The 21,209-nt window shown below is 35.7% G+C and overlaps 2 protein-coding genes across 5 annotated transcripts in view; one reads left to right on the top strand and one right to left on the bottom strand.

The window, feature by feature from the left end:
* Positions 1-1,395, top strand: part of RPE (ribulose-5-phosphate-3-epimerase) — a 13,969-nt gene extending 12,574 nt beyond the window's left edge. For all 4 annotated transcript variants that reach the window (XM_003784984.2, XM_023510276.1, XM_023510277.1 and 1 more), the window contains one exon: positions 1,134-1,395. In XM_003784984.2, the coding sequence (XP_003785032.1) occupies positions 1,134-1,256 (123 nt within the window). In that variant the 3' untranslated portion in view covers positions 1,257-1,395. The remainder of the gene's footprint in view (positions 1-1,133) is intronic.
* A 1,535-nt stretch (positions 1,396-2,930) lies between these two features.
* Positions 2,931-21,209, bottom strand: part of KANSL1L (KAT8 regulatory NSL complex subunit 1 like) — a 140,751-nt gene continuing 122,472 nt past the window's right edge. The window contains exons 9-15 of the mRNA XM_023510278.1: positions 14,746-14,874; positions 11,181-11,299; positions 9,934-10,058; positions 8,248-8,302; positions 6,624-6,736; positions 5,347-5,515; positions 2,931-4,522 (exon numbers count right to left, since the gene is read on the bottom strand). Of these exons, the coding sequence (XP_023366046.1) occupies positions 4,292-4,522; positions 5,347-5,515; positions 6,624-6,736; positions 8,248-8,302; positions 9,934-10,058; positions 11,181-11,299; positions 14,746-14,874 (941 nt within the window). The 3' untranslated portion in view covers positions 2,931-4,291. The remainder of the gene's footprint in view (positions 4,523-5,346; positions 5,516-6,623; positions 6,737-8,247; positions 8,303-9,933; positions 10,059-11,180; positions 11,300-14,745; positions 14,875-21,209) is intronic.

Here is a 21,209-nt window from a genome sequence, read left to right as displayed (position 1 = left end):
GTAAGTTTTTCTTTTTTTCCTTCTCTCAGCTAGTCTAGCTTGGTTGGGCTCATGAGGATGCCTGCCCTTCTGGTAGCAACACAAGCGATTAAAGCTTACATGACCAGCTTATAGTCAGCAGTATGGTGTATCTGCACTTCCAGGTTCTTTTGTAGCGGTTGTACTTTTTTGCTTGGTATGTACCTGTCAAAAGTTCGGCAGTAATAAATATTTATGTAGGTGGGGCTGGCTAGATCAGTGAGCATAGGTCCTTTGATTCCTTCAGGTTAATTGTGCTTTGCCCTGTACTATTCTTACTTAAATAAAGAGACATATTAAAGGTCAACCCCATAAAACTCATTCTTCTAATTTGTCTGAGGACTGCTGGCAGTATAATACTCTGCCATAGAGTGACAGTGTTTCACTGGAGAACTTTTCCTCAGCCTGCTGTTCTTTTCTTTCCTTCTCTCAGTGTCTGCTAGCAGTGAGTCTCATAGCAGACTGGGTTTCCATCCTCAAGTCAAATCCTAGGACTCTCAGAACTAAATTTGGACCCATCTTAATAACTTTCTTTTTGATTTCTTTGCTTCCACATTTTAAAGGATCATTTTAAATCATTTTTAAGCCACCTAAAACCATTCCGGAATGCAACAAAGTACATACAGAGATATTCTATATTTTACTGGCAAAAAATGAGATTACTTAAATTTAATGTTGCCATAGTTTATGGATAAATCCGCATTTTAGCAATAATCATCCTTATACTAATTTGTATAAATAATTCAAAGATTAAAAGTTTTTTTAGTAGCTGTGGGGGCATTAGTATATACAGGAAAGAACCTTAATGGAATTGAGGAGTAAAGGGTTTTAAACCTTATCTAAATATCTGCAGAGATACTATGTAGCTTCTTTAAAGTTGGTTTACCAAAATTCATTGATTTCATGGACACATTAAAAAGTAATTTCATGTCTTCATTTGTGAACATTTCAGCTTCCTCATTGAACTGAATTGCTTAAGTCCACTCATCTCAGAGCAGCTTTTGTGCAGTTAAGGTGTTAACAGATGCAGGAATAGAAACTCTAGTGCAGGGGTTTTGTTTTAGGCTCTTCTGCATCTTTCTTTGAGGCTTAATCTAAGTGTTTACTTCTTCCAGGCAGGAGCTAACATGATTGTGTCTGGCAGTGCCATTATGAGGAGTGAAGACCCCAGATCTGTGATCAACCTATTAAGAAATGTTTGCTCAGAAGCTGCTCAGAAACGTTCTCTTGATCGATGAAACCACAAGCTCAGTGTTTCTGCTCATGAAATCTCCTTTTTACTGGAAAACAGGAATATTGACTACCAAATCATATTTCAGGCAGTACAGCTTTTGAAACAATTATTCATTCCAGTGATTAAAATCTATTGTGCAGAATGTTTTAAGAGGTTAGCAGTTGGTGTGTATAACTCATTTTTAGTGATGCAGTTTAAAGATTAGGGTGGTGAAATACTCAGTTTTTACTGGGAGACTTGATTTTTATAGAGAGTAAAAATACAGTTGTATTAAGGAAATAGAAATATGTCTTACTGCCTCACACGGGCATATTAGCTACTATGAAAACATTCTTTGTATTTCTATGAAAAATTTTCTGTTTCTCAGCTGTTTTCCAAATGCAAAGGAAATCCTTATGTTTTCCCTATTTCATGTTATTTGTGATTTGTTTATATGCCTGATAAAAGTAGAATGGAATTTAAAAATGTAAGCTTGAGTGCAATGGCATACCATACATATTTTTTCATAAGAAACATTTTTCACCTTATATTTGATTTGTAAAAAGGATAAAATATATGTGAAGCCTTGGGGTTTTAAAATACAAGCATAGATTTTTATCAGGAGGTTTTCTTTGTCAAAGCAAGTTATTTGATGATTCCTTACTCCTGGTTTTCTTAACCTTACCCATCATTCTTAAATAATGCTGTTGGGTTAGCTCTAAGTAGAAAGGAGAAAACTCAAGCTTGTATTTGGAAGTATTATCTGATTGAATCCTGACTCTTCTCCTCACTAGCTGTTTGACCTTAACAAATCACCCAAACTTGCTTGTGCTTTTCTTACCTCACTACACACAGTGAGTAGTGAATATAATTATAACACTGCAAAGTTGTGTTGAGGATTGAAAGAGGTAACATTATGTATGTAAAACTTCTCGTACTACTATTTCTAGAATTTAGAATATGCTCAGTACAAAGTGGCTAGCATTATTTATATGAGTTTATGTTTTGTGGGTTATAAAATACTTAACGATACTTGCTCATTAAATCTATAAGTCACTCCTATAAGTGGTACTAGGGCAGGTATTTAGTCCCCATTTTAAAAATGAAGAAACTAAAGCTGAGAAATAGGATGGTAGCATGGAAAAGATCCTACTGGCATAGAATTTCTGGTCTGTACCCTTTATATTTAGAACCCATGGAAAATGGGTTAAGCAAAAGAAGCTTGTTTTTATTTAATACTGTCTTATTTCCAGTCTAACTTTACCATATAGCGGAACCAGATGGCTGAGAATATTCTGGAACTATGGATCTTGACCAAGGATATGTATTTTATTCCAAGAAAGACCAGGTAGGCTAAAAGGTGACAGGGTACAGAGATAATCTATCAACTAAATATTTATAACTGTATTCAAAATTATACAGAGACTATTCACATGTGTCAGCTACTAGCATTTCTTGTCAATACTCTTGCTATATAATAAATAATGACCAGAAGTAATAGGACCAGTATGATTAAAGAACTGCAACTATTACGAGTTTTGAGAAATAAGGTTTCAAAAATAAGAATGCTAACATGTAAACATAGAATACAGCTTGCTTGCATTTTTTCCTACAAGGTTAAAATGTATTTCTTAACGTTTATTGTTTTGGGTTAGGAAAGGTTAATGGGTGACATTTATTGAATCAGACAACACAAGGCATATAGAAATAACTTTAATTAAAAAACTTACATAGAAGATTATAATTATCAGACATGACAAAGATTTGTATATTTGCCTGGACAATTTGAATTTGTCTGGCTTTTGTTTTCTTTTTCTTTAAAAATAAATGTACAGCAAAACTACAAGCAAGTTTGTCAGCATTGAATTTGAATTTTTCCCCTTTAGAGGGACCAGTATCATTTCCTAATCCCTGGCCAAAACTTTAGTGTCAAACTGCATAGACGAAGCCAAATGGCCACGATTTTCAGTTATATGGGTACTACCACTTGAATAACCTTTTTTACATGACAAAATTGATTTAGATAAATTGTCCTGAACTTCACATAGAAAAAAATGGCACAGTCACTTATAAAAGAATTTTCCTTAATGTACACTCTTCAGTATCCAATATTGAAGCACTGTCCTTTGAAAAATTTTAATCCTCAATCTAGGATGCAAGGATGAAAGGTGCTTATGTGAATAGGGTAAGTGATATCAAGGAATGACCACATTAGCTAGAAATACAGCCACTTTTTAAAAACTTTATAGGACTTTCTTGTTTGGTGCTCATTTAATTGTCATTTACTTTCTCATTCTGTTAGGAATGAACAGAGTATAGCCTGTGGTTAGTCCAAAGGGTATCAGTGATTTTTTTTGAATAAAGGAGTATTGTGTTATCTGGTATTAAGAAGTTCCATAAGTAATTTCTGTTATTGGTTAAACATGTTTAAGAAAAAACAAGAAACTTCTGTCTGTATTCAAGATTTAGATGTCTTTTTATCAGGGGAAACCCGTGCTTTTTCTATACTGTAGCTTACACTAGTTTACTTCAGGGTAGTTCATACATGCATTTCCAAGTGGAGTGGGTCATTGTCAGTGTTTTATTAAAACTACATAGGTATATGTGTGCATATTTGTGTATGTTTTATAGATACATATTTGTATACGCTAATAATTTCTGAGGCAATTTTAATTAATAACTACGTGTATCAAATCGTTATTTGACACACAGGGGTGTGTGTGTGTGTAAGTACGTGTATGTGTGAGTGTATAGTCTTAAAAATTACCCAATAATGTGATTTCACATCAATTGCAACAGTTAACATCATGGTGCTCGTAATTTGCATGGTAAACACAAATGACTAGCACTTGTCTGCAGATGAAAAGCTAGTTACTGTTGTGGTTCAAGAATGAAAGAGAGACTTATCTTGCTTGTTTCATGAACAGCATAAAAGACTGACACATGCAACACATGCTCTTATTCTGGAATCATGACCACAGGGCCCAGGCATCCAGAACAGGGCTTTTCCTTTCCTCCTGTCTTTCCTTCATTTACGTAGTTTGCTTAACCTGTTCCCTGTCACCTGTTTTTTTTAACATTAGTAAGTCCTAGACCAAAGGTTTTGAACTCTTCCATTCTATCTGACTGTTTTTTGGGGTGGTGGCCATTCTCTAAAACACTGGTACAGAAGATTTCACCGTGAGAAACTGTGCTTGACATTTCAATCTGATCCTTGTTTTCATCTTGGCATAATAAGGCTGCTGCATCTTCATCCTTCAATGGAAAAGCCCGTCGTTCCCACCATAAAGACTGAAAGGGGAAACATTTTCAGTTAAGTTTCAACTAATTTGTTTTGTTTAAATTCATCTTATCATGTAATATGTAAATTCCAATTTTGTAATAACTGTTCTGGTCTTTTGGGAACTGTTTAGTGACCTTTAGTAATTATTTCTTTACTTTGCCTCTGCCAAGAAGAGGAAATGCTGCTGTAGGGACTGGTCTACATTTTCAGCCCAAGAGCACTTTGGGAAAGCCCCCTTAAGACTCTTTGAAAGTTTGATCTGCTTCTACTTCACTGTCTTCATTTATCCTATCGTTATTACAGATACCTATTGATTTTTTTTCCTAAGTTTTCTGTAACTTATTAACTTCTGTAGTCTCTCCTCTCTCCATTCTAGATCTGGTTCTTCTTTTTCAACTCCTATTTATGAAGACAAGTGCATGGACTTAATGGATGCAGTGTTAGAAAACACTCCCCTTGAGGTAGGCACTGGATCAATGGGGAGACAAGCAAAAATCTTACTGACATTGTGTATCAGGTTCTATTCTTCATTAATTAGATTTGTTTTGTAATGGAACTTTGATAGTATCCCCATTCCCTAACAGATACGTGAATAGGTAGAAGTTGGTGCTGATAGTGTTAGACAAAAAGATAATTCAGTGTAGTTAGTGACAGAACTAGAATGCTGGAATACAGACCTTGATTCTTACCTGCCATTCTCTACTGATTGTCTTTACTGAATTTATGTAGTGAACAATTTGTAATAAGCAGTTTATACAAACAAGTAAAAACAAAGGTTAGAAGGCAAGTAAAAGAAATTTAAGATTTAAGAAATGATACGTATTATACTTACTTTGATTTCTTGACTTTGATTTAAAGAAGGTGAACTGTGTGTGCACAGATCATAGTTCTCTGAAAGAAGCTCAGGAGGACTTTCAGCAGCACAGTGCTGACTGCTACTCAAGTAATTAGGGTATTCTTTCAAAAGTAAGTCCTGTCCTTCAACATTTTTACTGTAAGCTCTAGGAAGAAAATCAAGAAAATATATCATTACTTGTTATTTTTTGAGGTCTTAACATTTTATGAACAAATCCCAGGTATCACTAAGTCAGCTAAACTTGATAGCTTTTCTTTAAACATAAAATATTGTTCAAAAATTCATCAGATGAACTTTCTAATGCCATTATTTTCATGCCTCAAAAGATTAAAATAGTAAGTTTTGGAATATTTTGCCAAATTATAATAGTGGGCTTTTTAATGTCATCCATGAAAGACCTAATTCATATTTCTGTGTGTACTTTAAGAAAGTTTTATCTTTGAAATGTGGAAAAGGATGGGAATTATAGAATCTCATTGTGTTAGAACTCTTAGAACAAGGCCTACAGCAAATCTGAGACCTATACAGAGAGATGTATTTTAACAATACTAATTAAATGAGATGCTCTTTAACTAAAGATGAGTATCAGACTTCACATGATCTTGCTTTGTGAATTTTGTCCATATTAAAAATCAGATGTAAATACAAATTACCAGGGATTTTCTCAATATTTATAATTATTAATTATGTCTATGATTTATTCTCCCATTGCTCAAAGCCTTTTTGGGTTTTTGTTGTTCTTGTTTTTCCTAAATCCACCTATCTGCCTACAGAAAAGCCTATTTGTATTTTTAAAACTAGTTTGGACTGTTTGTTTCTTAGATTGGATAGGTTTCTTGAGAAATTGTTTTTTATAAGGAAAAACATATTTTTTAAGTAGTTATGTTAAAATGGACTACCCAGATTTCCATTTCCCAGTATTAGGTCCACTATTAGAGTAGACTGAAATGATCTACTTTATTTATAGAGAGAATTTTCATATTATTTGTTATTTAAATCTACTGAACCTGACAATGATTACAAGAAATAGAATGTAGATAGAATACAGAAACTCATTTCATCATTTTGTATATAGCCCAAATATATTTTGAATATATAGTCAATATATGTAGTGTTTTATTTCTAGTACACAAATAGCTGGTGTTGCATCATTATGTTTTCCTTTTTAGTGGTCTTCCCCTAGAATTCATTTAGAATTTTTGTTCATTCCACGTGGATTCCCTGGGTTTGTAATTTAAATTTGTAGCACTTGCCTGTTGTTTCTTCTGTGCCACTTGCTTTGCTCCCATAATGACCACCTGGCTTGCTCTCTCTCTTCGTATTTTTTGTGTCTTAGGGTGAAGATGTCATCAGAAAGATCTTCTATCTGTGATTAGAAATATTTTTGCTTTAATCAAAAACATTTTAAAACATGAAAATAAGTTTCAAATAATTCCTCATCCAGAGAATAGTAGGAAGCAAACCCTAAAATAGATACAATCTGTATAAGTTGAGAAAACAGATGAGCTTCAGATTTCTGAAAAAATGGTAGTCAAAAACTTGCTTGAAAACTTTTTCACTATTGGTTCGTGTTTGGAGATACACATTTAGGTAGATTATAAATGGGTTCACAGTACTTTGCATTTGCCACAAAGCTTACAAAGTCATAAGGCTTCATGTTTTCTATAGTTTTCATTGGTTGTCCATTATGGAACACACACTGTTCTCGGTACATTTTAATAGCAAAGGAAACTACAACTGATTATTTGAGTTAAGTCAGAATTAATTTATCAAATGATTTCCCTGGAATTCTAACCTGGAAAACTACTTTGCTTATATTAAGAATTTGGAATTTCTGGCTAGGATCATTCAGAAGTAAGGAAGAATACATTAGAAGAAGAAAGGCATTAAAAGGTAACTTTTAGTAGGTGAAAAACATGAGCACCAGGGATAGAAATGTTGTGACTTGACAAAAATCCAACGTCTTCAACATAATACTGCTTCAAGAGGCCATCACCTTTTAATTTGTTTAGTTATAAAGTATTTTTCTCTATAATCACTCTTGTCTTGATGTAATTTTACCCATAAAGGCCTACAGGCCTGTAATTCCAAAATCTGAAAAAACAAGTTTTTGGGGGTTTTTTGTAGAGTGCTGTGGCATCACACCTCACAGCAACCTCAAACTCTTGGGCTTAAGCAATTCTCTTGCCTCAGCCTTCCGAGTAGCTGGGACTACAGGTGCCTGCCACAATGCCCGGCTATATTTTGTTGCAGTTGCCATTGTTGTTTAGCTGGACCAGGCTGGGTTCTCAAACCCGCCAAATTCAGTGTATGTGGCTGGCGCCGTAACCACTGTGCTACGGGTGATGCGCCTGAAAAAACAAGTTTTTCATAATTTGGTCAGACAGCCTGATCTGATACAGTGTGAGGCTGTTTTTAGAATTGACCCCAGTTATGAACATTTCATTACAAAAACATTAATGTTTCATTAATGTTACAAGAACTGTCCTAGCCTTTATATCAATTACTTTTCTATAGTCTGAAATTTTCCAAATTCAAAGCAAATTGGCCCTAAGATTCTGAAATGACAGTTATATTTTAGTTTTGCCTTAAAAAATTCCTTTATAATTAATTATCTGTTATCTTTGTGGTCAGATTTACACAAAAAGTTATTTTTTAATTAATGTCTTTGTTGAAGAACTTTCTTTTTATAAGTGTAAAGAAAAAAATCAGAAGTTAAAGGGTTTATTTTTGCCTTTAGTTCCTTGGATGTCACAGTAAGCAGGCTTCATAACTCATAATATGAATAAAATACTCATTTATTAATGCCATTAAATAAAATTAAGTATTTTATAAATATTCATATTTATTAATGCCATTAAGTAAAAGGCAACTTACCTCTTCCACACCTAGGTTACATTTGTCCAGGGGCTGAAGAATAACCTTCCTCCAGCTGTTGGAGATACAAGTTTCAAACAGTGTTTATTTGTTCAAATTTAGCAGTTTTATTCTCTAAGTACAGCTAAATAGAAGAAATATTTATGTTGCAAAAATAGGACAACGGAAGATAAGGCTTTATTTTTGGCCTTACAGTGAGCTGTGTGTTCTGCAGAGCTACGTTTTATGCATAATACATATGAACTGACTTTGAATGAAGGCTGTAAGTGCTGTGCTAATACAACACTGGCTAAACCAAAAAAGGGGGTGAGACAGGAGAATAGCTCTTGATTTGTAGTGTTTTCTTATTTCTTCCATGCAAAAAGACCTATCATGGCCCCTTTGAGCTACCAATAATTAAATAGCCAGGCGACAGAACTCTTCCATCATGTGTTTAACTTCTGCTGCAAGCTGAAAAACATTTTGCTGCAGAGCATCATAACTGCAAATGTTATTCCTTATGTAGAAAGTATCAAGACATTCTTTATAGTTCTCATAATACCTCCTGGAGTATTAGAGTTCTTTTTATTTTAGAGACAGTCTCAACTTTTACGAAATAAATAATGAAATCAGAATACAGGTAATAGGAATTAAATGTCATTGTCACCCATCTTATGTCTATTTCCAACCTTTTCTATCTTTACTTCTTGGTACTATATTCATATTCTTAAGAAACTGCTTTCATCTCTTAAAAAATTGAGCTAAGTGAGTACCAAGAGAATGCAGACATATATGACAATCAGGGACCTCCGCAATCTGGGTCTAACTTCTTTTTAGCTTCTTTTGTCAACTTATACAAAACCTCTACGTCTGGCTAAGCCTTACATCTGTGTGCCTTTGTTGTGGTCTCCCTATGGGAACTTCCTCTTCACCTGCCCCTTCCTGTATGGCTATCTGCCCAGACCCACCCACCTCATCATTCTATTTAATGTGTTTTTTGCTGACTTGGAATACAGTCACATCTTATTTTTGTTGTCACAGTGACTACCCCATACAAAGGTAGTCGTTTGCTTTTTAAAATTCTTTTTGCAACTTTGTGCACACCTCTTATCTTTAAGGGCAAGAATTTTTTATTGTAGTTTTTGTACAATTGAAGTACCTTTTAGTGCCAATGATACCAAAATGTCACTGAATGAAAAAAGACTCCAAGAATGCTAAAGCAAATAAGTTTAGTAATTCCTTATTCTTAGGAAAATTAAAAATTGGCACTTTTTCACTTTTTTTTTGTAGAGACAGAGTCTCACTTCATCACCCTCGGTAGAGTGCGTGGCGATACACAGCTCACCAGCATCTCCAGCTCCTGGGCTTAAGCGATTCCCTTGCCTCAGCCTCCTGAGTAGCTGGGACTACAAGTGCCCGCCATAACACCTGACTATTTTTTTGTTGCAGTGTGGCTGGGGCTGGGTTTGAACTCGTCATTCTCAGTATATGGGGCCAGTGCCCTACTTACTGAGCCACAGGCATCGCCTGGCACTTTTTCTTTAGCATAGGTAATGTAATGGTTTCTTTCACTATTTTCCCTCTGTGGCTATACAAGTTTGGGGGCCGGGGAGCATCCTCCCTTTATTAACTAAAATTCTAGTTTGAAGATTTAACTTTATTAAAGAAGAAAGGAAGAAAGAAATAAAAAGATGTAAGTATACACACCTTGGAGTAAGTATTTCCTTATATTGGAGTTTCTCTAACTTAGCTGGTGCTACTAATGACATGGGAATCACAATGTTATCTATGTCATAAGAGCTCTCACTTCTCAATCTCCGTCGTGCAGCATTCTGTAAAACAGGACATAGTAATGTCTGAGGTTTAAGTAGTATCAGTATTTTATACTTCTATCTGGTTACTTGTGATGATATCCTCCTTTCATGAGTTAGATAAACAATATGGTAGCACAGCTGTTATATAATTTTTATAAATATGAAATCTGACTATAAATGTTAAGAAAAACAATTAAGAAATATTCCTATCCTTTGTTTTTCTCATTAGCAAACCACACACTATTGACAGGTGTGTAATGTGTATTTATGAGCATAAATATATGAGCTTTTTTTTTTTTTTCCAAGACAGAGTCTCAAGCTATTGCCCTGGGTAGAGTGCCATGGTATCACTGCTCACAGCAACCTCCAACTCCTGGGCTTAAGCGATTCTCTTGCCTCAGTTTCCCTAGTAGCTGGGACCACAGGTGCTCGCCACAATGCCTGGCTATTTTTTGGTCGCAGCTGTCATTGTTTGGTGGGCCCAGGTTGGATACGAGCCCGCCAGTTCAGGTGTACGTGGCTGGCACCTTAGCCACTTAAGCCACAGGCTCTGAGCCAATACAAGCTTATTTTTAAGCCCATAGAAAATAAGAATGGCTTAAAATGTAGAACTTTTATCAAAAAACACTAACATAAAGCACTCTGATGTCATTGAAATGATTGTTTAACAAACTCTTTGTTAGGAACAGTGATGAAAGTTTTTTTGATAAGCCCTTCTAAAGATAGTTGTTACACCTTTCATCGGTGTTTTCCTGGCCTCCAAGCTTCCAATTGTTCATTCCTAAACCCTCTCACCTTGTGATTGTTCTCCTCCCTGGCCAGATGACCAAAAAAAACAAAAACAAAAACAAAAACAATCAACAAGTCTTAAATTCTTATTAGCAAAACTATATTTAGCTTCATATGTTGAAGAGTAGAGATGGCCATGATTAAGTTTTTAATTCAGAGTAAGAGCTGTAGCCAAAGATTAATGAACTGTTAGACTCCTATTAAAAAGTTGTACTTAATCAAATTTGTTTTCTTAATAAGCTAATTATAAATATCCTAGTAAATACGTCTGTTATAGATTTACAAAAAAATCTAGAAATTATTTTAAAAATCAGGTGATTTTACATACAGTTTATTATGCTAAAAACCTACTTGTGATGATGAATTCTGGGTTCTTGATATAATGTTGACATTACAAACAGCAGTAGAGTTGTTATAGGATCCTGGTTCTGTGTGTTGAAAAGCAAATTCTTCAAATTTAGTTCTTTCTCCTGCCATAGAAATAACCATTGAGAATGTCACAAATTGGTAATAGAATTGTTTTTCTAATAAGGTGATGGTGATTGATTCCTTATCTTTTCTTTAATGCATGTTTCAGTAAACATAACAAAATAAGAAAATGAAAAGAGAGGGGCCTTACCATAGTCCTGCCTTGAGTATTTCCATTTTCTGGGGCCTTGGCAGTTTTTGTACAGTATATATCGTATTATAAGGTCATCCCCCCTCTTAATTCTGTTGTTTTCTATGACTTCAATGAAAAGTTGAACTTTCAGGACTGATCTTAATTTCTTATTATCTGTTTTATTTTTCACATCTGACTTCTAATTTCTGTAATGTGTCCTTAACTAAATCTTCTGAAACATGCTGGATTTTTTTTTGAGACACAGTCTCACTTTGTCGCCCTCAGCAGAAGCCATAGCATCACAGAACCTCAAATTCTTGGGCTCGAGTGATCCCCTTGCCTCAGCCTTCCAAGTAGCTGTGACCACAGGCACCAGCCACAACGCCTGGCTATATTTAGAGACGGAGTCTGGCTCTGGCTGAGGCTGGTCTCGAACTACTCAGGCAATCCACCTGCCTCTGCCTTCCAAAGTGCTAGGATTACAGCCATGAGCCACTGCGCCCAGCCTAACATGCAGGATTATTGAAAAATCACTATTAAAGTACTAATTTCTTTCTTTTTTTCTTTTCTCTCTCTCTGTCTTTTTTTTTAGATAGGGTCTTGCTCTGCTTTAGATAAGGTCTTCCTCTGTTGTCTAGGCTGGAGTTTCATGGTATAATCAGAGTTCACTGTAACCTCAAACTTCTGGGCCCAAGCCATCCTTCCACCTCAGCCTCCAAAGTGTTAGGATTACAGATGTAAACTGTGCTTGGCAGAGTACTAATTTCTAAAAGTACTTCTCTGCTGTTCACTGTTTAGTAGATGAAATTTTTCTTTTCTTTCAGGACACTGATTAGAAGTTTACTGATTGGTATTAGCTATTTCCTCCAAGTTCTTCTTCCCTATGTATAATTGTAAATTAATATATTTGTTTACTCACACATTTACTGCCCTGTTTATTTTACTTTACTGCATATCTTATGAAACAATATTTTTCTGTATAATGAAAATCTAACACTAATTCCATATTTATATTTCTCTAATTGTTAAAAAAAATGTTCTTTATGGATAGTTTCTTCAAATCAGCATCCACATATTGAAATTGGTTACTGTTCCTAGTTATTTTATAGTCTAGGATTTTTTTTTTCCTTAAAATGACACTGGCTTGTGACAGACTACACCCCATTTCCCACACTTTTGGAGTTATCTGATTATTTGTAGTTTATCATTTCATTTGTTTTATTTGCGTATTGACATCAAACTCAAAGTTAGATATAAAGAATTAGTCAATTCATGGAACTTAGTTCTTTTTACATCTTACTTACAAATATAATGACTATTTCATAATGCATCCTTTTTTCTTTTCTTTTTTAAGATAGAGTCTCAATCTGTTGTCCTAGGTGTAGCACCTTAGAATCAGGCTAGCTCATAGCCACCTCTCAACTGAACTATCCTCCTCCCTCAGTCTCTAGAGTAGCTGAGACTACAGGCAAAACCTGGCTAATTTTTCTGTTTTTTGTTTGTTTTTTTAGTAGAGACAGGGTCTTGCTCTTGTTTCAGGCTGGTCTTGAACTCCTGAGCTTCAAGGTAGTCCTCCTGCCTTGACCTCCCAGAGTGCTAAGATTATAGGTGTGTGCCACCATACTTACTAATGCACTTCTTTTTAAGAGACTTTCTTTTAGGCTGGGCAGGGTGGCTCATGCCTATAATCCTAGCACTTTAGGAGGCTGAGGTGGGTGGATTGCTTGAGCTCAGAAGTTTGAGACCAGCCTAAGCAAGGTGACACCTATCTCTAGTAACAAAATAGAAAACCTGAGGTAAGAGGATCTCTTGAGCCCAAGAGTTTGAGGTTGCTGTAAGCTATGATGATGCCATGGCACCCTACCCAAGGTGACAAAGTAAGACTCTGTTTCAAAAAAGAAAAAAATAAAAAGCTTTCTATGTTTGGGTATGTACATCTGAAAGTTCCGGAAATGCAAGGTGAGTCTTGGTTATCTTTTTTTTTGAGACAAAGTCTCACTATGTTGCTCTTGATAGAGTGCCATGGTGTCTTGATAGCTCACAGCAACCTTAGACTCCTGGTCTCAAGTGATCTTGTTGCAATCTCCTGAGTAGCTGTGACTACAGGCATGCTTGACCACACCCAACTAGTTTTTCTGTTTTTAGTAGAGACGGGGTCTCCCTCTTGGTCAGGCTGGTCTTGAACTCCTAACTTCAAGCAATTCACTCACCTCAGCCTACCAGAGTGCTAGAATTATAGCTGTGAGCCACTGTGCCCAGTCTGGTTATCTCTTCTTAAGAGTGAAACACTAAAAAGCATAACAAAATGTCTGGAAAGTGTAGGAATTTGTTAATTTTGTGCTACAGAAAATTATTGATCAGGTAGGTAGTGATCAAGTCAGTAGTGACTTGGTCTGTTGTGGTGGGATTTCTAAAGAAAGACACTAGAGATAAGTATTAAATCCATTGTGTATAATCATAGTCTAGTATATCTTGCATATAATTAGTTTGTAATTTATCTTGCCAGTTTTTTTTATCATTAGCAATAATTGGCAACCATCTTTTTCAAACCTCCACAACAAATTTCAGTCTGTATTGCTAGAAGAGTTCTAATTTCCAAACATATCTCTTGGTCATCTCTGAACTCTTGGCATTTATAGGCTCCTAAGGAGAATTGAACAAGGTGGTTAGTTGTATCTTGTTGATGCTGTCAAAATCTGGAGGAATCTCCAGTGACTCAAACATCTTCACTAGCCTATTTTGAGTTCAGAATACGACTTTGGGGCTGAATGTGGTGACTCATGCCTGTAACTCTAGCACTGTGGGAGAACTGCTTGGGGTCACAAGTTGGAGACTAGCTTGAGCACAGTGAGACCCAGTCTCTATTAAAAATAAAAATATTAGCTGGGGGTTGTGGCGGGCACCTGTAGTCCTAGCTACTTGGGAGGCGGTAGAAGGATCATTTGAATCCAAGAGTTGGAAGTTGCTTTGAGCTATGACACCACAGCACTCCACCCAGGGCACCAGAGGACAGAGTGAGTCTCTTTCTCACAAAACTAAAAAGAATAAACTTTGGAGACTAAAACCTGTTCAGAGGACAGTTTGTAGAAAACAGCTAGTCGGCAAATACAGGAAGGAAATAATTGCCATAAAGTAGAAACTCTGAATTAACTACATGAAGAACCTATTTAATGTTCATATGTAATATGTTTATTTAATGTTTTGTGTAATATAGTGACTACTGGATTATAAAGTCTCATGAGACGAGTTCTTTGAGGGTCAGAATTTTTTTATTTTCAATATTTAGCACTAGTTCATGTCTTCGTTTTAACCTACCTAATGCTGTTTCACTCAAGTGTCTTTTCTTTCTTCCTTGTAACAGTTGTGTAGAAGACTCTGACCTTATTTGAGGTTTACATGTAGGTGAATATCCATTTCTCCATTGATTTAGAGAAGTGCTATGTACTAAAATGAGAAGGAAATACCAAATTTTAGTTCCTTAACACATAGTGAACATGTTAATCTGTTTTTATTTATACCAGTGCAGAATTTTAAAATAACCGTTCAAAATTACACAACTCAAACTAAAAATACCTGAGCAGGATTCAAGACATCCTCAGGAAGTGCCCAATTTCCTATACTACTGCATTTTTTGAAGGGGTTGAAAAGGAAAGGTGGTCTGTTCTCAAAGTCTTCCAACTGCAAAATGTATAGACTGAGGATTGGTTCAGATCTTGGGTGAATGTGATCTGAATCCTTAATTTCTTGCTTACCCTTAAATCTGGAAAGAATTCAGGACCAAGGAAGATTCAATAGGGTCGCAACAAACTGGGACTCCTTGAGAACAAGAATCAGATTTCATCCACTTCTGACAATGACTAGTACTGTTCTTTCACTTTTTCAAAACAATGAATTTAATACAGCTTTACTTTCTGCCTCAGTTACCTCATCTGTAAAAGAGGAGTAACAGCAGCTATCTTCGGGTTGTGAGGATCCAATGAGTTAATTCTTGTAATAATAGAAGTACATTTGACAAAGTGTTCAGGAAATGTTACCTTTGTCATCATGAAAATTGTCTACCTATACTTCATATTTCCACTACTGATGCAATGACCAAATTGGCTCTTTTATTTTTTTAAAGAGTTGGAGATGTGGAAAGGAATATTAGAAAAAACAAAAAATGTAGGCAGAAGTACCAAACTCACAGGCACTGAAATTAAGGGCGTGGCCTTATGAACAGTGACCAGGAGGCTAGTTTCAAGATGATAAAGCACCTTCGACAAAGTTTTTATACATAGGAACTGCACAGATACACACATATCTACATTTGCAAATTTTAAAAAAAGAACTTATAAAGGAGAATTAGTGAGAAATCAGTGAGAGACAGAAACATGGAATTTGAAGAGGAAGCACATGGCAAAGTACTGCACAAAAGTTTGTGGTCAATCCAGGTGCTCTAGACCCAGAGAGAAAAGGAAATCTGGGAGCAAGACAATATCTGGAGCAAATGATATCTTGGCTACACATGCCAGTATCTCAGCCAGGCTGTCAGAATCAGCTTTTGGGCAGAGAAATAGATGGAGAGAGAAGGCAATGTCCAGGTGTCGCACTTCTGCCTACCCCAGCTTTGAAGGCTTTAATAAAATACAAATCTACCCTACCCATTACATGGCTCCCACAAACAGCAGTGGTAGTAGAACAATCTTAATGATGAGCATACAATCAAAAGTCTGAATACCAACACTGCAAACGAGTAAGTACAAGTGGAAGAACCATCTCAAGAAACAGTTAATGGAGCATTGACAGAAGATTGTCTTTTTTTTTTTGGTTGGGGCTGGGTTTTAACTCACCACCTCTGGTATATGGGGCTGGTGCCCTTCTCCTTTAAGCCACAGGCGCCACCCAGAATACAGTCTTTAAAACAACTAATGTTGCCAAGAGAAACAGGCAAATGACCCCTCTAGCAAAATCTCAGAAACAAAGTATAATCATTCAAATATTAATGAATGAGCTGGGTGTGGTGGCTTGCACCTGTAATTCCAGCTACTCAAGAGGCTGAAGTGGGAAGATTGCTTGATTCCAGCTGGGGGAGACTAGGAAGACCATCACTTTAAAGAAACAAGAATTCAGTAACTGGGCTAAGTAATAGAATGGATACAGTTGAAAACCAAAATAAAGGGTCTGGAAAAGGATTTGTACAACTTGTTAGTATAGAGTGATACACAGTATGGGGTAAGAAAAAATCAAAACATGTTAACATCATGAAGGGGAGGAAATACTTAAAAAATTCTAGAATCAGTGATACTAATTTAACAGTAAGATTTCAAAGAACTCATTTGAATGTCAAACAGCAAATGAAAAAAATAACCACATCACAGATGAAGGTATACTTTAGAAGGGATTAAAAAAAGATGACTGCAAAGGAATGCAAATTAGATTTACAGGGCGGAACTAGATGTAAGAAAACAGTGACTTTAAATATCTCAGGGAAGATGATAGGCAGAATTCCTAAGGTTGTCCCCAAGATTTCCTACCACTCCCGCCCCAAAAGGGAAAGATGTTAAATGGAAAACAAGTTGGCAGCAGTAATCCTAAACTCAACGTCTATTAAGAAGTAACTGGAATTGTGAGCACTAGATTTTAAAATATGTGTTCCTGGCACATGTGCTTCAAGAAGTTAGTGTCCACTCTTGTTTTAATGAGAACATACTGTTTTTTAAGTAAAAGACACCCTCTACAAATCTACAAGCAGTTCACAACTTTTGTTCTAGAAGCGTATCAAACTTTGTGAACGAAATCTTAACTTCAGTTCTTGATCTCCCAAATCCTCTCCTGGTGTCCCTCCTAACACACATTGACAGAGCATTTCTCCTGTCTCCTGTCATTACTTCTCCCTTTTTATTTAATCAAGTGATAGGTTTGTAGAGGGAGCCAATTACATGACAAGCACCATTCTAAAAGCAAAAGCAGGCTTGGTCCCAGGCCTTGTAGTTTACAGATGTTCCTCAAAGGATGTAACTATAATGTGATAGAAAAGAGAAGTACACTGTGTGACTCAGTTTATAAATAGAGAGCTAGGAAGAGCTCTAGGAAGACTTTCCCAGATGAACTGATTTCAAATACGGACAAAAGCTGGGGTAGGGAAGGAAGAACCACATGTGCAATGGCTTTCAAAGGAAGCAGGACAGATTCAGGAACTGAACAGCTATCGTGTACAGTAAGACAGTATGATGAAACAAACACCAGCAGGCAGGAGCCGGCTTATGTGGATAGGGCTTTAAGAGTCCTGTTAAGAATACTCCCTTATGTTTGCAATGTGTTGCTTAAAAAAAAAATCCAAATGTTTCAAAAGGAATTTGGGTGGGGAGCAGCATAACGTAATGAAATTTGTGATTTGAAAAGATCAATCTGGCTAAAGTGATTGAAGGAAAATTAAAAATTCATTAGAAAGCTATGTCAGCAGTGTAGATAGAAGAGCATTACGTTGGACAATGAAAGTAGAAATGAAGATATTAGATTTGAAACGTTAAGACAGAACGGCATTGGTTTAGGTTGGAAGTGTGGGTTAAAGAGATGGCTTACTCATGTAGGTTACGGTTCTGTCATGTTTCTCATCCACTCTTCAAAAAATAAAACTTTATTATTGATAATCTCAGAATTACAGAAAATTTGAAATAGTACAAGGATTCCTATATACCCTTACTCAGATTTCACAAAGGTTAAATTACCACATTTGCTTTACCATTAAACTCAAATGAAGTTAAGTTGCTGACATGATGTTCCCTTACCCCTAAATACATTGATGCATATTTCTCAAAAATAATGACATCCTCTCACATAGTGAAATAAAAAAATAGCATTAGCTAATCTACAGGTTGTCTTACTCAGATTTTGCCCAATATCCATAGACTTATAGAAAATTATGATCACTCCTTATGTTGACAGATCTCTTTAAAATCTTGTATCAGACAGTTCCACTTTTTTCCTTCTTCCGTAACCTTGAATATTTTGCTAAGTTCAGGCCCTTAAATTAGTTTTGTCTGGTATTTCCTCATGATGAGAATCATCTACTCACCATTTGGCTTTTCCCTACTTCCTTGTTCCCTGAAGTCAGCAGTGCTATTATAGTGGTAAAGTTTAACCATGATTAAATCCAGGCTAGTGGTGAGGCATACAAAGATTGTCTACTTACCTTCATACACTTTCCCCTACAGGAATACCAAGCTATTTGTAGATACCTGAACACATCACATTGTTTCATGTCTCCATGACAAGGATATATGTTTATTTCCATTATTTAAAGCCTTAATACTCAGTATGGGCCAACAGCATTTGAGTCACCTGGCAACCTTGTTAGAAATGCAGACTCTCAGGCTTTATTCTAGACCTAAAGAGTCAGAATCTGCATTCTCATAACATCCCTCAAGTAATTTGAGAAGCACCAATATGCAACACTTCATCCTCCTTCCTCTAAATTCCAGGTAAGTAGTTGAAGCTACACTTGGCCTTACCATCATTCTGGAGTTCGTGTCTTTGCCCATTCCTTATCTTTCTTAACCTCTCTTCTGGCTTCTAGGCAGAGCACATACTCCTCCTTTATAGAATAGTTTTGGTGTCTTCCCCCTATTACATTACAATTTCTTTGATTTCCTATGATTCACCATTGATTCTTCATTTAATAGTCTGCCTGGCACAGAGGAGGTGGATAATAGTGCTCACCCTTAATTTTAATTCTATAGAAATCACTAGCAGTAAAGGAAAAATTAAGACTCAGCTACTTAAGACATAAATGATGAAACTTTTCATTGCATTATTGAACAGTATTACTGTTAATTTTGTGCTTGACACATTTACACTCTTATTTTCTAAAATCAAATAGTTGAACAACATTAGAACAGACTCACCTCATCTCTAACACAGCATGTATTTTCATTTTAGCATACTCCTTTCAGTATTATGATAGTATTGCTAATTATAGACATTGTTGAAATAATCGTCTTCATGAGTACATTTTTTTCCCCTTTGAAAAAAATTTAGTTTCAGGATAAATTCCAGTGAGTGGAATTATATCATGAAAAAGTAACCAAGCATAAACTATACTTTATAGTATTTTAGGCTTTCCCCCCTACATATAGACAATTTTTCTTCATTCTTAATGTTTTCATTTTTTTTTTTCTTGTTCTCTTCAACTTTTTAGTGTGGAAAAATTTCAAAAACAAAAGGAGACTGGAATAATGAACCTATCCTTCAGCTTCTGCAATCATCAACTTATGACCAATCTCGCTTCAGCTCTCACACCATTTTTTTGCTGGAGTATTTTAAAGCAAACCTCAAATAACATCTTTTCATCTACATACATGTTGGTGTGAATCTCTTAACAAATTAACTGATAAAGTGTGCATATTTATGTAACTTCAGTGCACCATTAGATCTAACAAAGTTAATAATTCATTAATAACGATCTAAGCTAGTTTATGTTCAAATTGCTGTTCCAAAATTTTGTGTGTGTATACAGCCGTTTTTTTCAAATAAGAATCTTAACAGTTTACACCTTGCATTTGGTTGGTACAAGAATAAACTCTTCTGGCTTGGCACTTGTAGCAGAGGGGTTATGGCGCCAGCCCCATACACCAAAAGTGGTGGGTTCAAGCCTGGCCTGGGCCAGCTAAGCAGCTAAGCAACAATGACACCAAGGCAACAAAAAATAGCCAGGCATTGTGGCAGGCACCTGTAGTCTCAGCTACTTGGGAGGCTGAAGCAAGAGAATCGCTTAAGTCCAGAGTTTGAGGTTGCTGTGAGCTATGACGACACAGCACTCTACCCAGGACAACAAAGTGAGAGTCTGTCTCAAAACAAAAAAAAGAATAAACATTTCTACATGGTTATAATTGTAGCAAACATAGAAGTAAAACCTTTTCATCCTTCTTTATCATAACATTCTTTGAAAAATATGTTTTCATCCTTATATGAACTTCCAAGATATTAAGGTTCCATATTGCACTATAGTATATAATTAACCACATCCTTATGTTCTTCATTATTCCAAAAAGTGTTAAGATGAATATAGTTGTAAATAAAGATTGCTTCATACTTAGGATTATAGTAGGATTGAAAATGGAATAATTGGGTCAAAATACAGTTAACAGTTCAGTAAACATTTATTTTAAGCAGATACAAAAAGTAAGCAAGGGAGCCTTTTAACCACACTGAGCTTATAAAAAGAATACATAGTTTAAAGACCTTGTAATGTGTGTCACAGTGCTTCCAAGGTTCATATCAATTCTTAATTATCTGAAATACTGCAGGGTGTGAAGTTTACTGGAGTCATGCCAGAATTGATCATTACGTTTTTAAAATTTGTTAGTGTAATAGGCAAAAACATATTCAAAGTGTCTGACATAAGCACTCAGTAAAGGTTAGCTATTACTATCATCAGGTATATCTAGTTCTAGTCTCCTAATTCTTTTAAGATACCTGTTTTTAACATTTAACTCTTTAATCTACCTGAAGTGTATTTTAATGTTTATTCATCTTAAATTTGTGCTGCATGAGACAGGGATCTCTTTTTTATTTCTTCCAAAGGGTCATTATTTAACACCACCAATTATAGAGGTAACTTCACTGATTAGCACATGGCTCTAAGCCACATTGCTTGTGTTGGAATCCTGGCTTTCCATTGCTGAAATGTGATTTGGGGAAGGTTATTAGTCAAGCAGAATATGAAAATACCTATCACACAGGGTTGTGCAGATTAAAAGAATTAACTAATAAAAGCCCTTCAATCAGTGTTTGCCTATAAG

The sequence above is a fragment of the Otolemur garnettii genome, unplaced genomic scaffold (assembly GCF_000181295.1).
Source record: "Otolemur garnettii isolate 467f Iridium unplaced genomic scaffold, OtoGar3 scaffold00013, whole genome shotgun sequence".
Taxonomy (NCBI): domain Eukaryota; kingdom Metazoa; phylum Chordata; class Mammalia; order Primates; family Galagidae; genus Otolemur; species Otolemur garnettii.
This window is presented reverse-complemented; position numbering and strand designations above follow the sequence as displayed.